Source organism: Monodelphis domestica, chromosome 6 (assembly GCF_027887165.1).
Source record: "Monodelphis domestica isolate mMonDom1 chromosome 6, mMonDom1.pri, whole genome shotgun sequence".
Classification (NCBI taxonomy): domain Eukaryota; kingdom Metazoa; phylum Chordata; class Mammalia; order Didelphimorphia; family Didelphidae; genus Monodelphis; species Monodelphis domestica.
In genome coordinates, this window is record NC_077232.1 from 255,160,620 (window position 1) to 255,184,261 (window position 23,642).

The 23,642-nt window shown below is 38.2% G+C and overlaps 1 protein-coding gene across 4 annotated transcripts in view; it reads right to left on the reverse strand.

Annotated features, from left to right (window-relative positions):
* Positions 1-23,390, reverse strand: part of NPNT (nephronectin) — a 123,192-nt gene extending 99,802 nt beyond the window's left edge. For 3 of the 4 annotated variants that reach the window (XM_007495837.3, XM_001367090.5, XM_007495836.3), the window contains exons 1-2: positions 22,781-23,389; positions 19,291-19,391 (exon numbers count right to left, since the gene is read on the reverse strand). In XM_007495837.3, the coding sequence (XP_007495899.1) occupies positions 19,291-19,391; positions 22,781-22,851 (172 nt within the window). In that variant the 5' untranslated portion in view covers positions 22,852-23,389. Of the gene's footprint in view, positions 1-19,290; positions 19,392-22,780 lie in introns of all 4 variants that reach the window. The other variant, XM_007495835.3, reaches the window with a different exon arrangement.
* Positions 23,391-23,642: the final 252 nt, after the last annotated feature.

The following is a 23,642-nucleotide window of genomic DNA, read 5'->3' on the forward strand; positions in this document are numbered from 1 at the left end:
AGTCATAAGTACAGTCTGCAGAGGAGTGAAGACATGGCTATGATGGGCATCCTTCTTAATTTGGAGATTCGGTTGGGAATTATTTTCTTACTTCTACAAAATCTTTATGATAATGACTTACACATACGTATTAAAGGCAAACAGAAGAAGTGAACAGGAAGGAAGGTTTTCACAAAGAATGTTGTATAACAGAGCACATCTTTCCAGTCACAACATTGACTGAACTATGGCTGAAAAGACTATCAGAACCCAATGTTATGATTGTTTGTTGACTATGAAAAAAAATCATTTGATTCAAGTAAAGCCAAATGTTGCCCTAGGCTCTCCTCCAATAAGCCATTTCCCATCCAAGTGTTAAAATCATGCAAGATTCCTAGATGGATGCAACAGATAAACCTTGTTTGATAATCCTTTGAATATTAACATTGAGTGATGTATAAAACAGGCAGATTGATGCCCAAAGGCCTTTGTTGCCATCATGGATGATGTCCAATATAAAGTCTAAATGCAAGATGCATTTCTTATAGGCCCTTCAGATGCTCTCCATTAATAGAGAGCAATGTACTGATTCAATCGGTTGCCTGAACACTGAAAAGCCTTCCAAATGACACTCAAGAATACTTAAAAGCATTCAGCCTCAGAGTTCCTTTAGCAAAATATAATTTCCTTCCATCTCTTTTAATCAGATCAATTTTTACTTTAGCTTTGTCTGATATCACGATTACTAGTCCTGCTTTTTTTACTTTAGATGATGCATAATAAATTCTGCTCCAGTCTTTTGCTGTTAATCTGTATGTATCTGACTCAAATGTGTTTCTTATAAACAGAATATAGTAGGATTCTGGTTTTAATCCACTCTGCTATCCACTTCTGTTTCATGGGTGAGTTCATCCCATTTACATTCATAGTTATGATTACTGTGTATTGCTCTCCATCTTATTTTCCCCTTTGATCCTGTTCTATTACTTTTCACTTCATTTCTCCTCACCAGTGTTTTGCTTTTTATCACTCCCACTTTCCTCTCCCTCCAATTACTTCCCCCTTCCCTTGTCTTATTCTCTTTCTATTTCTCTGTAGAGCAAGATAGAATTCTATACCCCAATGAGTATATTTGTTTTTCCCTCTCTGAGCCAGTTATGATGAGAGTAAAGTTTAAGCATTGTCCATTACCACCCTCATCTTCTCCTCTCCATAATAATTTTTCACACCTCTTTGTTATATAATTTACCCCATTCTCATGCTGACTTTGAGCCTTTCTGCTGTACTCTGCCATCTTGGCTCCACCCATCTACCTCATTCTAACCTCAGAATTCTTACAGGAAAACCAAAGAAATGACAAATGTTTATTGTCTAGTCTCTGATAGACAATTTGATGGTAAACTTATAAAGTCAGTTCACCAGTATATACATCCGCTTTCCATTGAAGCCCTGTGGAGCTAGAAAGGACAGAACAAGAAATATTGATGCAAAGTGATACCCAAGATATTATGCGTGCAACCAGCTACCTCTGATGAGTTCATGTCAGATAAATGATATCCTTTTGTACTGAAAGAACACCCACACGTGATCTTTGAAAAATCATAAAGAATAGAATGGTGTATTCACATTATTAACCAGTTAAGTTATAAAGCCAATTTTAATGTCTGTTAAAATTCTGGAATGCCTACTGAAAAGGAGGCAGTGATCACAAAAAACCCAATCTGGCTTCAATAAAGGGTCCTGTTAGGATGGCCTAATTTCATTTTTTGGTAGGCTGACCACACCAGATTACTATAATGCTGTAGTTATCGTTTACTTACATTTTCACCAAAAAAAAAAAAACTGGGAAAATATCTCATATTTTTGTGGAAAAAATAGAGAGATGTAAGCTAGATAACTTATAGTTAGATGGATTTGGAATTGGTTCAATAACTTGAAATCCACATGAGTCTTACACTTAAGTACAGATTATAACTTTTCAAATTTGAGATGAAGGAGGTATTATTATGTACATAGTCATTCATTCAAAAAAGGTGGCAAGCTCAATGGGACTCAGCAGTGTGATGGTGATCAAAAAAATTAACAAGATCTTTGGCTACGTTAAAAGAAAGACGGGGATTAGGGACAATGAGGTGATTGTACTCTTATTCTCTGCCTGGTCAGGACACATAGGGACTATTTCATTCAGTGTTGGGGTGCCACATATTAGGATGGATGATGATAACATGGAGGCTGTCCAGAGGAAGATAAGTAGGAGACTGAATGGCCTCATAGAGCTGACACCATATAAGGCATAGTGGAAAGAACTGAGGATGAACAGGAATATAGTCAGAGGGACATGACAGTTGTCAAGGGATTAGGCTTATTCTGCCTAGACCCAGAGAGCAGAACTGAGAGTAAACAAAATTGGTGGCAGACACAAAGAAGAACATTTAGGGTTTGACCTGGGTGAGGTGGGGAACAAAACTCAACAACCTGAGTCATCTAAAGGTGGTTTGGAGGTGGGGAATAGTGGATTCTTAATCCCTGAATGTTCAGCTTGTTGCAATGACTTGTTCATTCATGAATTGATTAATTGGCCTCTAAGGTCTCTTCCAACATTGAGATTCTGTGATATACTGAGCAGATAGCATAGATGATCTATGGTCCCAGAATTAAACAAAAGGAAATGAGAGGGCAAGATTACAGTTCAGAAACTATACAATCCTTTCAATGACTCCAAGCTGCTCCCTGAAATAAAAACCCAACATTTTAACATCAGTACTACTTGGGTGATGCTATATAGCTGTGAATCATCAGATACTACAATCTTCAAAGCAACAAAATTGCAGATGACCCAGGGGGCAGTGGAAAGCTGTATGGCAAGCAAAAATAGACTGTTGCATATTACCAGTAAAGAACTGCCTGCAAAAAATAGGGCAAAATGTATCATCAAAGAGATGCACTAATCAAAAAGAGGACAGGTTGTTTATGTAGTTTGTCAAATGAGGTAGACAATTCGCACACTGCAATGATATCCACACAATGTGAAGACCCGTTTCTGCTGGGAGTCAGGCTGCTAGCACAATGGGTACATCTCCTAGCTTGAAAAGGATTGGGATTGATGGGATGTAAACTGTACCACTGAAGTGAGAATGAATATTGATTAGATCACAGACCAAGTGAAATCCTGATAAATACTTTACTCCATTGTTATTGGCAATAAAAACCATTCAGTTCACTAAACAGTGCCTTTTGCAACCAAGGTAAATGTTTAGGACTGCTGTTTCAGTTATTATATTTCAGAACATTAAATGAAACAAAATATGAATATATGTGATTGTCAATATTTGAAAATTAACTTCACAATTCACTTGCATGGCACTTGTTGTATAGCTCTTTTCAGTAGTGTCTGACTATGATCTCTTTTGGGATTTTTTTTTGGCAAAAATACTGGAGTGGTTTGCCATTTCCTTCTCCAGATCATTTTATAGATTAAGAAACTGACAAACAAGGTTAAGTAAATTGCCCAGGGTCACACAGCTAGTAAGTTTTTGAGGATAGATTTGAACTTAGGTCTTCCTTATTTTTAGGACCAGCATTCTTTCCACTATGCCACCTTGCTGCCCTTTGCATAACATACATCTTTATTATTACGTAGTCTTTTCTGTTTATTGTAGAAAATATTTATGAAATATTGGTTAAAATGTAGCTAGATCAATCAGTGGAATAAATTAGGTGTCCAATTATATGGAAGCAAAGAGACATAATAGTATAAAATTACATAAACCAAACAATCCTAGTTACTGGGGCAATGACTCAGTATATGATAGGAAAAAAAAGTGCTATGAAAACTGGAAAATAGTCTAGGACAAATTAGATATGGATCAGCTTCTAGAACTAGACAGCAAGATAAACTCCAAATGGATCAATGAGTTGGGCATAAAAGGTTGACATTACTAGGAAATTAAAGCACAAAGAAGAAATTACCATTTTGATCTATGGTAAGAGGAAGAGTTCATGACCAAGTGAGTAGAGAGGATCAGAGAGGATAATTTTTTACACAAAACCAATGCAGTTATAAATAGGAGCAAAACACTTAGCTGGGCTAGTTTCTCTAATAGAGGTTTCATATCTATAATATCCAAGGAATTGATCCAAATTTATAAGTACAAGAACCATTAAAAAATAAGAAAGCAATTCTTTAATTGATAGTCAAAGGATATTAATTTGCAATTTTCAAAGGCAGAAATTCAAGCTATCACCAACCATAGGAAAACATGCTCCAAATAATTATTATAAGGATGAAAATTAAAGCAACTCAAGCTCCACTTCATACCAACATATAGGGAAAGATGACAAAAACAGAATAAGTCAAATGTTGGAAGAATTTTAGGAAAATAATGGAACTATGAATTTGTCTAGTCATTTCAGAAAATAGTGTGAAACTATGTTCCACAAATCATCAAACTATATGATGCTTTGACCCAGCAATACCATTATTAGGTTAAATACCAAAAAGATTAAAGAAAAATGAAAGAAAGATGTGCATATAGGAAAATTTTTTATAAAGGCACTTTTTGTGGGTGGTAAAAAAACTGGAAAACTAAAGGAGTGCCTACTTTTTGGGGAATAGACAAATTGTAGCATATGAATATAAAAGAATATTTCTGAGGCATGAGACATGATCAAATGGATAGTTTCAGAGGAAACTGGGAAGACCTCAGTGAACTGGTTTATTGAGATATGAACAGAGCTAGGAGAAGAATTTATATGACATTATACAGAAAAACAGCTTTGAAAGATTTTAGAACTCTGAATAATGCAATGATAACCCATGATTCCAAAGGACCAGAGATGAAGCATGCTACTACCTACCATTTATTAGAGAGGAGATGAACTAAAAAAGCAGAATAAGACATACATTATCCAATATGATAAATACGTGAATTTGTTTTGCTGGGCTATGTGTATTTGTTATGAGGATTTTTTTTTCATTTTTCAATTAGAATGAGGGAGAGAAAATAAATGCATATAAAATGTAAAGTTTAAGTTAAAAAAATTTATTAGTAACTATTATAATTATGAAAAGCTTCATGCCATATTTGATGGAGAGCTGGCCTTAGAACTGGAAACAAATGAGTTCAAGTCTCTCTTCTGACATGTAATGGCTGTGTGACTGCAAATCAGTTCATCTCTCAATGCTCTGGGCAACTCTCAAAACATTAAGCTACAGAGAAAGTGCCAATCTACATTAGTAGAGGGAGTTTCCTCATCTTGGAGTTTCCTTTATCAAGGAAATCACAGATCTGTTCCTTCTCTCTATTAGAGCAATTGTTATATGGTAAAATATGTACTAATATAAAGAATGTAGCAAGTTGTTTTTAAAGTTATCCTTTGAAATCAAAACTATCAATAAGCACATGAAAAAGTATTCTAAATCCCTCCTGATTAGAGAAATGCAAATTAAAACACCTCACACCTAGCAAAATGCCCAATATGGCAGCAAAGGAAAATCATAAATGTTGGAGGGGATGTGGCAAAATTGGGAAACTAATACATTGCTGGTGGAGTTGTGAATTCATCTAATCATTCTGGAAGGCAATTTGGAACTATGCGCAAAGAGCTTTAAAAGAATGCCTGCCCTTTGATCCAGCCATACCTCAGTTAATAGAGAAAATAAGGAAAAAGACTTGTACAAAAAATATTCATAGCTGTGCTCTTTGTGGTAGCAAAAAACTGGAAAATGAGGGTGCGTCCATTGATTGGGGAATGGCTGAATAAATTGTGGTATATGATGGTGATGAAATAATATTGTGCTGAAAGGAATAAAGAAATGGAGGAATTCCATGTGAACTGGAAAGACCTCCAAGAATTGATGGAGAGTGAAAGGAGCAAAACCAGGAAAACATTGTACAATATAATGTAACAGACTTTTCTACTAGCAGCAATGCAATAATCTAGGACAATTCAGAGGAATTTGTGAGAATGCTATCCACATCCAGAGAAAGAACTGTGGAACCAGAAATGCACTAGAAAAATAAATGCTGGATCACATAGTATGATGGGGTTATGATTAGGGTTTTGATGCTAAAAGATCACTCTACCACAAATATGAATATCATGGAAATAGATGTTGAACAATGATACATATATAACCCAGTAGAATTGCTTGTAGGCTTTGGGGAGAGAGAAGATAGAGTGGGGGGAATGATGAATCATGGGATCATGGAAAAATATTCTAAATAAAAAAAATTTTTAAGTCATCCTTATAATAAACAGGATTTTTTAAAGTCCTAGGAAACTTTTAAATATAATTCCATGTGCCTATGTTCAGGTCATCTCTTAAGGATCATCAAATAATTTATTGATCTGAAAGCTGTACTTCCCTTGTCACCCAAGATTTCTCCTCTACATATTTGTTTAATGCTTCAAACTAGCCACAATTTCATCCACTTCGGTTATTTCATTCAAGCATGTCATAATCTCATTATGCCTTAGTAGATGGTCTATGTGAATTTCTTCAGCCAAAAAAAATCAACTTCCTAGTAGCTAATCTTCTGTCCTCATTTTAAAAAATTCATTTTACTTTTCAGTTGTGAATCTCTCCCTCCCAGCTCCACCTCTCCCACCCATTGAGAAAGAAACAAAAACCAAACCTCTAAGCAAAACAAATTCCCACAATAGTCAAGTCCTCCCAAAATATGTTTTGAATCTCTCTCCATCTGGAGTTGGATGTAGCTAACTTTCTAGTCACATACCTCTAGCAATTTAGTCAGGTTGGATCCTTTCCTTCTATTCCCCCACCACTACTCAACAGTAAAGTTCTTAGGGCCTCTTGCTTGGACTACAACAATAGCCTTCTTTGAAAAAATCACAACAACAAAACAATCCCTTACCTTCTGTCTTAGAATTGATAGTAAGTATAAATTCCAAGGCAGAAGAGTGGTAAGGGGTAGACAATTGAGGTTAGGTGATTTGCCCAGGGTCACACAGCTAGGAAGTGTCTGAAGCCAAATTTGAATGCAATTCCCTTCTAATTGCCTCAGGGTTCTCCCTTCTCCTATCTGTCTTCCAGATGGCTGCCAAAATGATATCCCTAAAAAGCAAAAGCCAGACAATATCACTCCTCTGCTCAGTAAACTCCACCAAGCTCCCTAGAGTTACCTCTGCTTGACATTTCAAGTCTTTCACAATCTGGATTCAATCTACCTTTCCAGGCTTGTTTCTGTTACTCTTTCACCTCATTCTTTGGTCCAGACAAACTAATTTATTTGTTTTTCCTCACATATGACACTTCATCTCCATGCCTTCCTTTTGGTATTCCTAATGTCTAGAGTGTACTCATAGAATCCCAAGTCACTTCCAAAACTCGGACCAAATGTTATCTCCAACATAGTGAAGCTTTTCCTGCTCTAACTTGTAGCATTCACACACACACACATAATTAATTACTTTGTATATTTGGATATATTAAATATGTATAAGTTACTTCTCCCAATTGAATGGAAGAGGCTATTTAATTCTTGTCTTTGTATCTCTAGCACCTGACACAGTGCCTGGCACAGAATGGATGTTTAACAAATATTTGTTGATTGATTAGTTAGTTGGTCTTTGGTTAATAGGTTTGCCAAGGTTCATATTCAAAGATGAAAACATCTCAATGGGTTTATCAATTACAGGTCATTGGCAAAACCTTTGAGAACTCAATTCTATCTCCATGCCACAATGAGGCAGCAGAACAGAGCCTTAGTGGAAGTTTAAAAGTATCTAGTTGTCTATTTCACTGGGAAAACCTATGTAGAACATGTGTGTGTGTGTGTGTAAACACAAAACCTCACTCCAAGGCTGACCACAAAGTAATGTCACAGTCATTCACACAATCTCATGAAGCTATGGAGAAATGGTGACCTGTATTGCTAAAAGTAGGACCTTGTTTTATGCAAACTCAAAACATTCACATTCAGGCGTATGTGACTGGCAATTGAAAAAAATAAAAGCAGAAAAATACATAAAATAAACAATTTTAATTACATGCTAAATCTGTGCCATTTCCCCAAGCTGCTTATAAAGTGTCTTAGGAGTTAGCCCAATCAAGCTCATTCTCCTTCTTACAAGTATTAGTGTGAGTCATTGCTTTGTTTTGTGCCAAACATTAGCTCCCACATCAGTCTTTGTCCCAAGTTCTCACTTATAACAAATCACGTCCGAGTCAGAGCAATGCTTCATTTTGTTTCATTAACGATATTTAGTAATTAATAATGGCCCCAAAGTATAAGAGCAGTGGTGCTGGTAGCTCTGATAAGCCTAAGAAAAGTTGTAAAGTGCCAAGGTATTTTTCTATAAGAATACTTATTAAATAATGGGGTTCTCTATTATGAGCGATTTTCAACTTACAAAAAGGTTCTTGGAGCGTATTGGCCTTATAAAATGAGATCCTACTGTATAAGTATTCTTAATTACTTATGGAAGATATAATTTTATAAGATATAATAGTGGCTAACATCTATATAGCCCTTTAAGTTTGAAAGATACTTTACACATATTATCTCATTTGATTATCCCTATGATTGATTGGCTGGTCTTTAGCCAACATATTTGCAAGACTCATAATCACCTTTTCATTTCAGTAGGTCTGTCAGTTATGAGCCACTGACATGACCAATTCTACACTGGATCTTTGTTGTATTTGCTTTTATTCATTTTTAACAAAGTTGATGATAAGAACAAAGGAGTCCAGTTTCCTTCTTTTAATGGGCACCTCAAAAACATTTTGGAATTAAAACAATTTAGCCATTTCTACATGCTTCAAATTAACTTATTGAAATTTCAGATTTTTTTCACAATCCCCTTAGGAAGGTGCATGACTATAAGAAATAAAAAGACACACTATAATTTCAAAAAATGTATTCACTGGCTAAGATGCTCCATGATCCATGGATTAAATAGTTTCTTGAAGAACCTGTTAAGTACTACTAGGGAAGTCCTAATATACAATATTCTTGAGAGAAGGAGACAGCTTGTGGGCAAGAACGCTGAGAAGGGAGGGGAGGTCCTGGCAGGTAGACAAGTTTCATGCAATCCTACTATGTTAGCCAGATGTCTTTTTGGGGAGAAGAAAGCAGATGGGTAATGATAAAAGATGCTAACTTCTCACTTTCTGCCAAAAGGATCTCTGTAGCTTCCTGAAAATACAGTGGGATTCTTGCTAGGCACTACTGAGATAAATGGAATGGACTTTAGTGATGATACCTAAAGGGCATTCCTCTTATCAATAGTTGTTCCATCTTAAAGACAGTGGTCAGGTAGGAAGGACTCTTTCCACTGGCAGTTCTCCTTCTCTTCTCTTCACACAGAAATTCTGTTCAATTGATCCAACAATTAAATCAGACCTTCATATTTTTGGTTCTTTGGCAAAAATACTTTTGAGATTCCATTAAATTCTCTGAAATTTTTGTAGTTTCTGCCATATTTCTACCTGAATTTTTACCCTGTCCCAGACATATGAAATGATTCAAAATGAAGTAAAAATCAAATGAACCAAGAGAACATTGTATATAGTAACAGCAATATCGTAACAATGATCAACTGTGAAAAACTTAGCTGTTCTGATCAATTCAATGATCCAAGACAATTTCAAAAGATGTACAATGAAAAATGTGCTTTTCTACTTCTAGAGAAAGAATTGATGGAGTCTGAATGCCAAATGATATAAAATGTTTTCACTTTTTTTACCTTTTTTTTGAAATATGGCTAATATGGAAATATATTTTGCATTATTTCACATGTATACTTGATATCACATTTCTTAACTTCTAAATGGGTGGGGTCAGTTGGGAGAGAGAATTTAAAACTCAAATTTTAAATATGTTAAAAGTAAATAATACATTTAAAAATGAAAAAATAACTATATTTCAATATAATTGGTTTCCATTATAATCCTAGAGTTAAAAAATGAATTTATAAATATTATTTTGAAAAAAAAAGATCCAAAAGCTTTACTAGACTGCCCGAGTTTAATACTGAGGTTTGCAAAGTACTTTTATATGGGTCTTCTAATTTGATGCTCACAAAAATCCTGTGAGGTACATACTGTTATTATCTATGTTTGACAGTTGGGGAAACTGAGGCCATGAAAAGAAGTGACTTGCTAAGGATTATACAGATAGAGTCATCTGGGGTGGATCTGAACTCAGGCCATCCTTCTCCCAAGTCCAGGACTTTATCCACTGAGCTACTATAGCATCACATGCACAGAGAAAAGATTAAGAATGCCTCAATTAAAGGACTGATCTTTACCCATATCCTTAAGAAATGATGAGACTTCACATTTGCATTCTCAGAATTGGAGCAGAGAATACTGGGAGCATCTGTGTATTAACAGGTCTTAATGGGGCTCTGGAATGTAAGATTGCCCTTGATAATCAGGATTATCCCTGAGATGGGAGCAATTGTGAAAGGTTAAATAGCATTTCAAATACTGTGACTACAGTTGTTGATGACAAATGAGCAAACTTCGGAATTTGTCAAACATGTGTATTGTTGTTTACTTGCATTTTAAAACTAAGGATGTATTTTTTTAAAAAATTAATTATTTTGAAACATTTTCTATACTTAAATGATTCATTTTCTTTCTCTCCCTTCTTTCCTCCCCCCTTCCAGAGCAGACAAGCAGTTCCGCTGGGGTTTACAAATGTTATCATTTGATACATATTTCCATATTGTTCATTTTTGCTATAGAGCAATTTTTTAAAGCCAAAACTCCAAATCACATATAGTGATATCACATGTTTTTCTTTTGCATTTCTACTCCCATCGTTCTTTCTCTCAATGTGGTTAGCATTCTTTCCCATAAGTCCTTCAGGAGTGTCCTGGCTTGTTGTAGCAAAGTCCATTACATTGAATTGTTCCACACTGTTTCCCTTTCTGTGTACAATGTTCTCCTGGTTCTGTTCATTTCACTCTGCATCAGTTCATTGAGGTTTTCCCAGTTCATATAGAAATCCTCCGGGTCATCATTTGTTACAGCACAATAGTATTCCATCACCATAGTACACTACAATTTGTTCAACCATTTCCTAATTGAGGGACAACTAAGTGTGATCTCTACAAGGAAGTTCTGTGATAAATATCAGGTCACAACTTACAACTTGTAAAGTGATCTCTAAAAATCAAAGTAATAATCCAACAAAAAGTATATTTTGCACATATACATCTCAAAACTTATGTCTTTATCTTCTGCAGACAATTAGAAATTTCATGGATTGTGCTTTTTTGTTTGTTTGGTTTTTGTTTTTCCAGTTGAGAAGGTTAACTAAATCTGGTTTTTAAACAAATGAAAATGTTGAATAGCAAGAATTCCAGTAAATGGGTAAGAGTCGGGAAAAAACCCATATATCCATTACATATTTTTATATTTAATTTGCATTGTTACCATTTTCTTAGACATTCAACCAAACAATAAATGAAGCCCCAATTTTTAGCTTTGAGGATTTCTGGGGTGTAAATGCTCACCCTGAGAATTTAATAATCGGCGTCCAGCACATCCTTGATAGATAGAACCCAACTTGTCTACTACTGAATAGATTTGTGAAATTGAAATTGTTTCATGTACTTAAAGGCTATCCAATATAGAAATGAAAACTACTACTTAATATGCTCATTATTCATCTCTGCGGTTTCCTTCTCACCTGGAAATCTCCCTTTGCTAGGCTACCCGCTTCCCCCATTGATTGATTCCTTCCAGATTGCCATTTCAAGGAGAGGTTCAGGCAGGCCATCCTTCATTCCTCTTTTAGCTGGGCTTCTAACTCTGGATGTTGTTCGCAGCTTTTCTCCACCTCCATTCCCATGCTTATAGCTCCCTTTTATTTGGTGCCTTCCTCCATTAGAATGTCAGCTCTGTGAGGGCAAGGGCTGTTTTTCATTTTGGTTGCATTTATAGCCTCAGCACTTAGCACAGTTCCTGGCAAACAGTAAGTTTTATAAATGTTTGTTGCTTGCCCACTTGAAGAAGTTTTGGCTCTACCAAGTAAAACGGTGTACACAGTAACAATAATATTGTCCAATGATCGACTGTGACTGACTTAGCTGTTCTCAGCAGTACAATGATCCAAGACAATTCCAAAGGACCCATGATAAAAATGCTCTCCACCTCCAGAGAAAGAACTGATGGAATCTGAATGCAGATCAAAGCATACTTTTAAAATTCTTCTTTTTTTTTCTTTTTTGGTCTGTGTTTTCTTTCACAACATGACTAACATGGAAATGTTTTGCATGACTGCACATGTATAATCTATATCAAATTGCTTGCTTTCTCAATGAGTGGGGAAGGGAGAGAAGGAGAGAATTTAAGACTCAAAATTTTAAAAAACAAATGTTGGAATTGTTTTTATATGTAATTGGGAAATAACAAGCTATATTAATTTTAATGTCTGGTTCTAGCTGGAATATATATTAATGACATTGCTCCTCTAGCTTCAAAAACTTCCAAACTTCAACTGGTTTCATACATTGACATAAGCTTTACTGAAGCCTCATCACTGACCTATAATGGTTAGTGGAAGGTGGAGTGGAAAAGAATGATGGCCTTGGAGTCATAAGGTTTTAGGACCTCAGAGTCCTCATCTACAGAATGGAGGGAGTAAACTCTAAATCTATGACCTACAATCCTAATGACAAATAACCGTTAGTTATGAGATGCAAAGAATTTTCATGCAAATATTGGGTTAGTTTTTTTAAGAAGGGGAGAAGAGAACCTTACAGAGCAAAGATTCATTCTGTGTTTATGTTTTAAATCAACCCAAGATCTCCAAGTGAAACACAAACAAACCTACATTTTGCCTTGTCTTGAAAAGAAATGATACAAAACCACCTTATTTCACATAATTTCCTTTGGAAACCACAAATTGCTCACTCTCAGCCCAAAACCAGGAATTGAATAGCCCTGTTGAAACCTGGTACCAGATTCCTTATGTGTGTGTATATGTGTGTGTGTGTGTGTGTGTGTGTGTGTGTGTGTGTGTGTTTTCACATTTCTACAATGGTCTCTATACAGAATAGCTACCATATACATAGCCAAATTTGTGAGGAAAAAATATCCTGTGGTCAGAGATTACTATAAGAAAACATACAGCCTAAGTATTCTGATGATTTTCTCTAAATATGCCAGAGAAATCACTTAACTTATAGATCATGCCAAAGCCAAACTTTAAATCCATTTCCTCTAGTATGAATGAATAGCTTTAGCCAGTGTCAACAAAGCAGAAAGAGTACCAATATACAGTTAAAATGCATCATGATACTGAAAAAGTTTAAAAGCAGAGAAATGGCTCAAATTGAGAAACAGGAATATTTTGTGACCATCAGTTGTAACTATTAAATATCAGCATATTTAATGAACCTCCAAATTGCATCACAAATATTCTCTGTGTGACCCTGGACAGATAATTCCCTTTTCTAAATGTTAATTTCCTTCTATGAATAAAGAATTGAAATTAGATGATCTCTATGGTCTCTTCCAGCTCCCAAACTCTAGTATTCTATTCTAGGATGAACTACCTAAATAAAAGCTGCTGTAACACTTGATGATTGTAAATCCCAGATGAATTTGATAATTACCAGTATTCCATATACCATTTTTCTTATCACTTATGAGTCAGGAACACAAATGAAAATAAAATAACAAGAAAGAAGGAGACATGACTGTCTTATTAGTGCATGATGCCTCCAAAAGTTTGTGTTCCATGGCAGGCGAGGCAGTAATGTTGGCACGGGAAAGAGGTGTGGGCAGGAAACATACTGACAGCTTTGACTGCCTATTCTAGTAGCCTTTCTGATCTTTCTTGTTCTTTTATTGCTTCTTAGACCTGACATAATGATGGAACAGAGGCTTCTGGGCTGAATGGGAAACTCCAGTTGGATGTGATGGTAGGGAAAATGATTCTTAGCAACTCTGATATCTTGGTGGCTAAGTTTATTTTATTTCCATCTGTAGGGAGGAGTTCTTAATCTGGAATCCCCAAACTTGTTTGATAAATGTATTTCAACATAATGGGCTTCATTTGGGTACCCAAGTATTCTGTTTTATGGGTTTGAAAATATTATTCTGAGAAAGAGTCCATGGGCTTCATCAGAGTGTCAATGGGACTCAGGACACAACAAAGTACTTAAAAACTCCTGCTCTCTAGGACACAAACATGAGACAGCACATTAGAAACTTAAAAATAACATGTGATGTGTTCACTTACAATATCTGACTCTCATTAATTTGGAGGTCCAAAAAAAAAAAAAGACTTGCCAATGTCCAAATCATATCTGTCTCTTCAAAAAAAAAAAAAAAACCAGCTATGCTCTGGGACATGGAACCCATCAGAATCTGCTGAGTGTGATTTTTTAGATTTCTATTTTGAGAAAACAGGACAAAGTCATCTTCCATAGAGTGACCTTGGCACTTCAACTTCCTCTCTTCCTTGCAACCCAGACAAAGTTGGCTGAAATTTAGACTCTCACTTTTTTTTTAAGAATTAAATTTCCTAATCTCTGACATTTTTCTATGGGGAAAACTCTGATATTAGATTTAACTATTATAAGACAAAAGTACATATCCCATTACTAAATATGGTACTACTTTGAGTTGTCTGGAAGAAAAGCTATATAAAATTTAAATGGTTTTCAAAGAATTTTTTCCAGATAAACTTCCTTTGAGATGGCCAGAAATGAATACAGTCAGTGTTCATACATTACTTTAAGGCAAGCAAAGTGATGTTCATATGTATTCTTATTTGATTCTCACAACAATCCTGTAAATTATTATTCCCATTTAACAGATGAATAATTTGAGGATATAAGAGCTTAGGTGACTTTGCCACGATATCTGAGACAGAATTTGAATTCAAGATTCCCTGAGTTCAAGTCCAACACCCTCCATACTACCAACCTTACTGCTGCTTCTAGAACCCAAACTGGAAAGTCAAATGACTTCCATAGCTTCTAACAAGGCATTAGGGCTAACAGCAAGAATTCCTCATTCAGAAGACTTTGTTCTTCACAAATAGTCTATTTTCTACACATATGGAGTATTCTCTGACTCCCTAAAAATGTCTTTCATATTTGATTATTCCAATAAATGAAAAAATTCAAAGCTATCTGTGGCAATTCTGTAGAATCAGGGTCCCCAAATAATTATGGAGCACATAAATTATAGTGGAGAATCTTCCAAATGGGACTCTAACATCCCCAAAAGGGTCGATTAGTGTGGTTATGCCTTAGTTTTAAATGTCCAAGAGATGCATGGGATTCTTAAAGAAACCACTGATGAAGCAAAATCAATCTTTAGTCACTTAAAAAAATAACTCTAACCACCCTATCTTTTTAAATTCTGCCAATAAATGCAAGTAGGAACTACTTGGCTCCTCTTTCTCCAAAAGTGGTTTTATACTTTGATGGCAACTCATTGAATTTCAGGGTTATTTTATATTTTTCAAAGAAACATAAGAAAAGTTATGATGCTCAGAGAGTTGTGAAACTGAACATAATCCTGGTCTTTGTTAATGTTGCCTCTATGAGCATAAATCATAGATTATGTAGTGTTTATAATTATTTAGATCCATGAATATGTATATTTGTGCATCTAGAAATATTATGTTTGTCCTGAGAGGCAGAAAGAATGATGAGAGAAAGGTCAAACTTGAAAATATGCTTCCTCCTTCTATTATGTCCAATTATGTAAATTAAATGAATAATGAGAGAAAGGATGAAAAAAGGGAGACTCTGGAAAAGGTATGAAAACAGTCAAAAGCATGACAGTCACTGGAAGAAATAAGTTGAGGACTGTGCAAAGGGTAATGGAAAGATATGTAATGTGTATGAACTAGTTGCCACACATTACAAGGAAGAAGGCAGCAGTGGTGTAAAGGAAGTCACAGGAGAAATAGGTGCACAAAGAAAAAGGGGGTGGTTCCTTAGGTAACAAGAGAGAAAGGACAATTCATGGAGTGCCCTCAGGCTATAGCAATATGATATCAGAGAGAGAGCACTAGATTTGGGAGACCGAATGACCTAGGTCCAAATCCTGCCTCAGTTATTATTTGTTGAGTGACCTTGGTTGAGTTTCCTCATCTGTGGAAATGATGGGGCTGAACTTGATGGTCTTTAAGACCCCTTTCAGCTCTAACAACAGCTCTAACAAGCATATATTTCACTGGTATCCCTGATATGTCAAGAGAATATGAGGAAAGTCAACACTTGAATAAAGGATGCTGAATTTATGGGAAGGAGTCAAAAAGGAAACAGGTACATTAGAAATAGATAATGACCTGAGAGTGTTGTAGGAGGAAATACTCACATAGAAAAGTTCACAGATTGATTGGAGAATAATTTTAAAAAGAATGATTCCTTCATATAAAAAGAACTAGATATTATAATATCTTAAGTTTCTATAATAATTTCTCTCTTCTTCCCATTCCCAGATGAATACCTATTCTGAGCAGTAGACTTGGAACCAGGAAGATATGAGTTCAAATCTGGTCTCAGATACTGGGCAAGTCTCTTAAACCCCACTTAGCCTCAGTTTCCTTATTTGGAAAATAATAGCACCTACCTCCCAGCATTGTTGTGAGGATCAAATGAGGTAATATTTATAAAGTGCTTTGCAAACCTTAAATACTATATAAATGCTAGCTATAATATTTTATTATTAAGAATTTCACATTCAAAACAATGTTCCTAATTCTTTAATCATGAGGTGGAACAAATTCTTATCTCCTATAATATCAAATTGATAAATGCATGCATATACAACTGTAGAAGAATGGAAGAAGATAAGGTGTGGTAGTACACATTTCCCCAGCACCATGATTGGGTCTTATTGCTATTCTGATGGCTGATCCACATTCTTGCTCCCAGACATTCCTCTGACACTTCAGAAGGGATACAAGATATTCCAAGCAGGTTGTAGCTGAAATGTGGCAGAAATCCAGAACATGGCAAATGATGGATTGCTACTTAGTAGTGTACCTCAGAGGGAATTCTAACTCAAACTTCTATGACTATGATATTTATTTGGAACTAAATTTGGAACACACCAGAAAAATTAACCAAAGTTAGAATATAATTTCTGGCTCTCTTGAAGATTCTTCTTAGGGGCTATAGCTGTGTTGGCAAACCTATGGCACAAGTGTTGGAAGGGGCTGTTTTCTTCTCCCTCTCCACACATGCCTGAGGTCATTTTTCACATCACCAGCCCCTCTGCCTAGCAGTCCAATGGGAATGCTTCCTCCCTCCCCTGTCTGGGGTAAAGCAGGGGGCTCACATGCAGTGTGGTGGTTGCAGTTTGGGCACTTGGTCTCCAAAAGGTTTATCATCACTGGGCTATAGTATCCCCAGTAGCTGGGGATTTATTTTATTTATTTATTTATTATTTATTTTTATATTTATATATATATGTCATATATATATATAAATATTTATATTATCATGGAAAGACTTGCTCAAAACCAGCATGGATTCTTCGATTTTTCATTGTCACTGTGACTGTTAATGGGACTTTGAAAATAATTCAGGTGCAGAAATTCCAAATTAGTTAGGGTAAAAGGGACATTGGAAAGAAGAAATGTGGAGCAGGTGGAGATGCTACCTCTGGCATTCCATTGTGAATGTGGTGGCTCTCCAAGATGCACATGGAGTTCTCCACTTAGAATGCTCCAACAGCACATTTTAGCTGAAGATACATGTACTCCTAACTCCTCTGCTTTCCTGCTGGCACTTTGCCTCAGAGTAAGGCTCTCCCCCACCCCCTTGTTCCTGGGCATCTTGCCAATATTACTGCTTATTCAGGGTGGAGCTGAGGAACTGTATTCATCCAGCTGCCACTGGGATTCACAATGGAAGTTCCCTGGAAATGGAGTTATCAGCAGGACAACAGGAAATCATTGCCACCCCTTGAGAGTAACTGCACCAGCTGGCCACCCAGAAATAGAGGTCTAGAAGAAGACTTTGTTGCTCCCAGCTGCCCCTCCCTTCTACTGCTAATATGGAGTGTCTTCCCAGGTTAACATCTCCAAGTCAGAGCCTTGAGAAAGGGTCTTCACCTGACACTATTCTAAGAAGACCACAAATTATCCCCTAGCACTTTTCCTCTTTTTGGGTCTCTGTCCCCTCTATTTCCATATAACAGAATTATTAACAGAATGTAATATTACAACTGCTTTGTCCACACTTTTTACATATCTTGAACAGACTACAAAATAAGGCTAAATAAATAGACCCGTCAGAATAAATAAGCCTCATCATTCTTTCTCTACAGAAAATTAAGAAAGGCATGAAGTTGAAATCATCAGAGAGCTTAAAATTGCTATGGAAACTCCTAGCTTTTATGCACGTTAGTTTCTTTAATACTTCACTGTCTCTAGACCTCAAAGATGGTATTCTTACTTTTCAATGTTGGCCTCCTTGCTTTCCATTCTTTCACTTGATCTATCTTCTAATCTATGGCTACAAAGCATATTTGCTACCAAATACTAATCTGACACTGACAATTTCCAGGGTTGCCATACCCAGTCCAGTCCTCTTCCACCTTGGAGATGTCTTAGGGATCAAGGTGCTCAGGTGAATAATTCTGTGATCATCAATTCAATAACTTGGGTTGGTAGATTAGGAATGGGGATTCCTAGCTCTAAAAATTGTATGGTAAGTGGGGGGAACCTTCCTTAGCTCATGTGCTACACCCCTGGATTTGACCTTTTTTATGATTGTGGAAAAAATGAAACCAATATGTTGACTGAGCACAGGTTAGATGGCATTGATTAAACAGAACAGAATTAATTTGGAATCAGTATTTCTTTGAGTTACTATGAAATTTTAGTTGGTCGTGTTGGGTGACCTATTCAGATTGTACTGCAAAACATGTTTTCTAATTGGGCCACCTTTTATTAGATAACAGCTGTGGCAAATATTTTATCAGAGTCATCAAGTTCAAGGTTTATTTAATGTAAATACAGTCTAGACTCATTATCTTGCCCCATCTTGAAGCCTAGAGCAACGAGAAGCAAGTTTGATGAGAAAGCAGAAGCTAGAAATATTAGGGACAATTAAGTGGGAAGTTCTGGGTGGTTCCCAATAAACAACAAAATTGGCATCATAACAAAGGGAGGTCAGGTTGGGAAAGGGCAAGATAAGGAACCTGAGACGGTACCAAAAAACTTAACATCAGACCTGCACATGCCGAGCCCTGTTCAGTAATAAGCCCTGCACTGTGTAGAGTGAAAGCTGTTAATAACTGTGAAAAGCCCCTCTTCCTAGGTGGCTAAAAGCCCCAGCAGTGATGATACTCACGCTGACACTGTCCCCAGGACTGACGGGCCCAGCCCCAGCAGCAGTCAATTCTACCACCATAACGACATAGTCCAATGGAGGACACTATTTGCCTGGGCCACCTACAAAAAAGAAGAGAAAAATCAGATAAATACAATTCGGAGAGTAAAAATAATACCTCCGTGAATTTCTTAGAAATGATATGGCATAACTGATGAAGTATGAATGCAGATTGAAGCATACTATTTTTTACTTCATTTTATTAATGAGTGTTTTTATTTGGGGGTTTTGGTTTTATAGGACGATTCTCTCAGAACATGAACAATGTGGAAATGTGTTTTGCATGATCATATATATAACCGAGATCAATTTGGATCTCATCATTTCAGAAATGTGTGTTAAAATTATTATAAATTGCAATTGGGAAAAATGAATATTAATTATGACTTTAAAAGAAATTATATGGCATTTATTTCTCTGCCAAATCTGTCTTATCTATAGAAATGTTAAACTTTTAGGTGGATGAGAGTGGAATTTGCTTTTCTACTGATATGATCTAGCTCCCACAGTAAAAATAAAAGCCCAAATAGATTATATACTCTGCTGTTTATTCATCTCAGAGGTGACTGACTATGTGACTTCATGTGGGGTTTTCTTGGTAAAGATATTAGAGTGGTTTGCCATTTCCTTCTCTAGTTCATTTTGCAATTGAAGAAACTGAGACAAATAGGGTTAGATTAGTGACTTGCCCAGGGCTCACATGGCTAGTAAGTATCTGAAGCCAATTTGAACATGTTTTCCTGACTCCAGGCCCAGCACTCTATCTACTTGGCCATCCAACTTCCCAGCCCTCCTTTAGGATCAGCTAAGCCAATTTATCTTTGCTATCCACGGCTCCCACTCATTGGATGGCTGAGGTTGTTAACATTTTATTTCCAGTGGCCCATTACCAGTCATGGATAAAATCAAAAGCTTGGACTGATTTTACATAAATGATTAAACATCAAAAATAAGTTTGCCAGCATAAGAATAAAAATAACCTGTGCTTTTTCTCATTTAAATGTGGAATAAGAAAAGCAAGAGAATATCTTTCTTCACCCTGAATATAGTGAGAATAAAATAGAAGTGATTTGAAAAGATGCCTTTTAAAAGTTCTCAACCAAAAGCACTTGTGGAAAAAAATCTTAGCAACAAGTCAAAAAAGTTTACAAAATTTTTAACTATAATTGTCTGGGAAAAAACGGACTTGTCAATAAGAAACAATGCTTTCTTTTCTGTGTCAACATCTTCCCTGTTTCCTTTTTATATAGTGTGAGAGTAAGAAAGAGGCCTGCAGGGTAGGTTACAGAATGATTGCTTGAGGGTAAATGAAAAGAGGTCTGAAGACTTGAGTTCTAGTCTTCCTAGCTCTACTAACTCAGTTAATTAAGAGTCTCAGTTTTCTCATTTCTAAATAGTATGTCTTTACTAGTAGTTAAGTGGCCAGTGGATAGAGTCCAGAGCCAGGATTAAGGAGACCTGAGTTCAAATTCAGCCTTAGACTAGTTGTGTGTGTAAGAGACAGACAGAGATAAATAAATGTAATAATAACATTTGTAAAGTATTTAGTCATTTTCCTTCCCTTTAGCTAACCCAGTTGTTCTAAGGATCAGATGAGATAAGGCCTGTAAGAGAGCTTTATAAAACCTTTAGACTCTTAATTGTCAAGTACCGTTATAAGCTCCTATATTATTAGTGCAAGGCTAGAAGTAACCAGAGAAAAGTATTTTGTCATATTTTAACACCTTAAGGAGACACAGTTAATTTGAAGCCACAGGTCATCCATTGCTATTGATTTTATATACTTCTTCCTTTGGATCCTTTTTGTTGTTAATGGTTTCTTTTCTAGATTTAAGATGTCCTTTCCAAAAAGAAATAAAACAATTCATGGTTATGCCTTTTCCTAATTTTTTTTAAAAAAAGAATCCATAAGATCTTGGGCACATGAATACTTGAATTCCTAGCTGGAACTGGCAGCATAAAAACTGCATTGAAATCGTTTATACATGCCCACAGGCATGTGCATAGAATAAAAGGGAAGATGCTTAGTTTCATTCCCCTGCTAGAGATGTTTTTCCCTTTACAGTCCCACCAGAAAGTCCCCAAACTTTCCATTTTCCCAGACCACGTATAAAGACCAGGTGGCTGCACTTTTTTCTCATCACTCTTCGACTGTTATTTCTTAGAAGGAACAAGAAAGCCAACCCAGAGCAGGAAAGATTCATTCCAAGACTACAGGTAAACCAGGTGTGGGTTGTTTCCTTAGGGGGCGAGCTGGAAAAGGAGTAAGGAGCCGGGAGGCAGACTTCCAATTCCAGAAACGTTTTAAATCAGTCAAAGGAGAGCGAGCTCGGAGGCTGGCTGACCCTCGCAGATGAGTCCAGGGCGCCAGACATCCTTAGCTGATCCACCAGAAATAAAGATCCAGGGAGCAGCTTAATCTGTCCGCCGGCTGCCCGGAGGTAACTAAGCGCACACACAAACCCACACCGCCGCTGCTGCCCTAGAAGCAGCAGGTAGGGGCTCCCGATGCCTTCAACTGCTGAAGAGCCCGGCAGCTGTTCCCTGCCGGCTGGAGGGAGGGCGCAGCCTGCAGGAAGGAGTGCGCCCCGGCTGAGTGACAGCTTGGAGCGAGCGGAGAGTTGTTCAAACCTGTCAAAGCATGCAGATGTCGGGTCCCTGCTAGGGGAGAGATGCATTATTCAGGCACTCAACACACACGCCCCGGCCCCAACCCCGTGTCCCAGGGTCTTCTCTGCGGGTTTTCGGGGCATGCTCTCAGTTTCCAACTCTTCAAAGGCGCAGAGAGGGCAAGCGGACGCGGCAACCACACCAGAGTCCACAGGCTCTTCCTCCTGTCCCCAGCGGGGGTGTACTTGGGGCCCAAGTAGTGGTCTGGAGGGATTTAGTGGGAAGAACTCAGAAGTTTGCCCTTCGCACGGTAGAGATCGGCCAGCGAAAAGTGGAGGGGGGAGGGGGCGCCCTAAGGGAGTCGGACCAAAAGATTCACTCCGTCTGGTTCGGAACTCTCTTATCTGGGGCAGGAAGGCACAGCCTTTAGTTAAGAGTGCACAGTCTGTGACCCTTCCTTGTCAATAATCTTCTTTCTTCTCCTGACTGGGGGGCGGGGACTGGACGAGGGTCGGGGGAGAAGAGATGTAACAGAGGGAGGGGTGGACGCCCTGCAACCCGTGGCCCCGGCCCCACCAGTAAGTTATTTGCCCCGCACAGGTGGCTCTACCGTTCTGTGGTTCTGCAACGGGGAGAAGGCAGGGCTTGCAAACTACTGCTAGGGACTTTTAAGGACTGATTTCTCTTTCCCCAGCTGGGGTTGGTCTAGGGTCCCAATCACAGCCGAAGCTGTTAACTAACGTCTTCCTGACCCAATAGGTGAGCTAGGGGCACATTTCTCCCCCGGCCCCAGCCCCCAGTGTCCTCAAAACTGCAGTTTCATTCAGAGGGGTGCACTTACCTCCCATCGAACTCCGCCGCAGCCTGCAGGTAGAGCGAGGACGCTAGCACCAGTGCCAGGAGTAAATCCATGGCCGGAGGGGAAGCCCTCCAGGGAATGCACAAGGGTTGGGGCTAGAGGAGCGCTACCAAGGCGGAGGCAGCAGCGGCGCCGGCAGCCAGCGGCGAGGGGAACAGGTTGGAGGGGAGGAGCTGCGCTGACAGCCAGCGGGGGCCGCGGAGGAGCGCGCGCTCTCCCCCCCAGCCCTTCTCCCTCGCGGAGCAGCCAGTCGCAGGGGTCCCGTTCCCGTCTCTACTGGCGCTCGGGGGGCAGAAGTGTGGAGCAGGAGAGCAGCCCGAACCGCTCTGGCCAGGTGCCCGCAGCCCCTCTACGGAGTTCAATGGTTCCCTCCCGGAGAGAGGGAGGCGCTGCAGGGGAGGGAGGGATGGAGAGAGGGAGGGCAGACGCGCAGCCAGAGGGGCGGGGAAGGACGCGAGCCCACGCGCGTGCCTGGCCTCTGTCCCTGCTCCCCGAGAGCCGAGAGTGAAGGGAAACGTGCGCAGACTCCCCGGAGACCCCGGAGCGCGAGAAAGTAGTGCAGGGGACTGAGGGAGTCGGCAGGAGTGAACTACTACGAGATGGGAAGCAAAGGTAGAAACCTAATAAGCTGAGGAGGAAGCTGAAGCTATTGGTGAGCCAGGAAGGGGAGGGGAGCTGCCGGGTTACAGCTGGGAGAGGTAAGCGCCGTAGGCACAGTCTGGGAGAAGGGTTTAGTGCAGGTGAGTTCAAATTGGGAGGGTGTGTTGGAGAGAGGAACTGGAGCAAAAAGTGAGATAGGAAACCCAGAGTATCCCTTCAGTGCAACTACTGAAGGACTTAGACA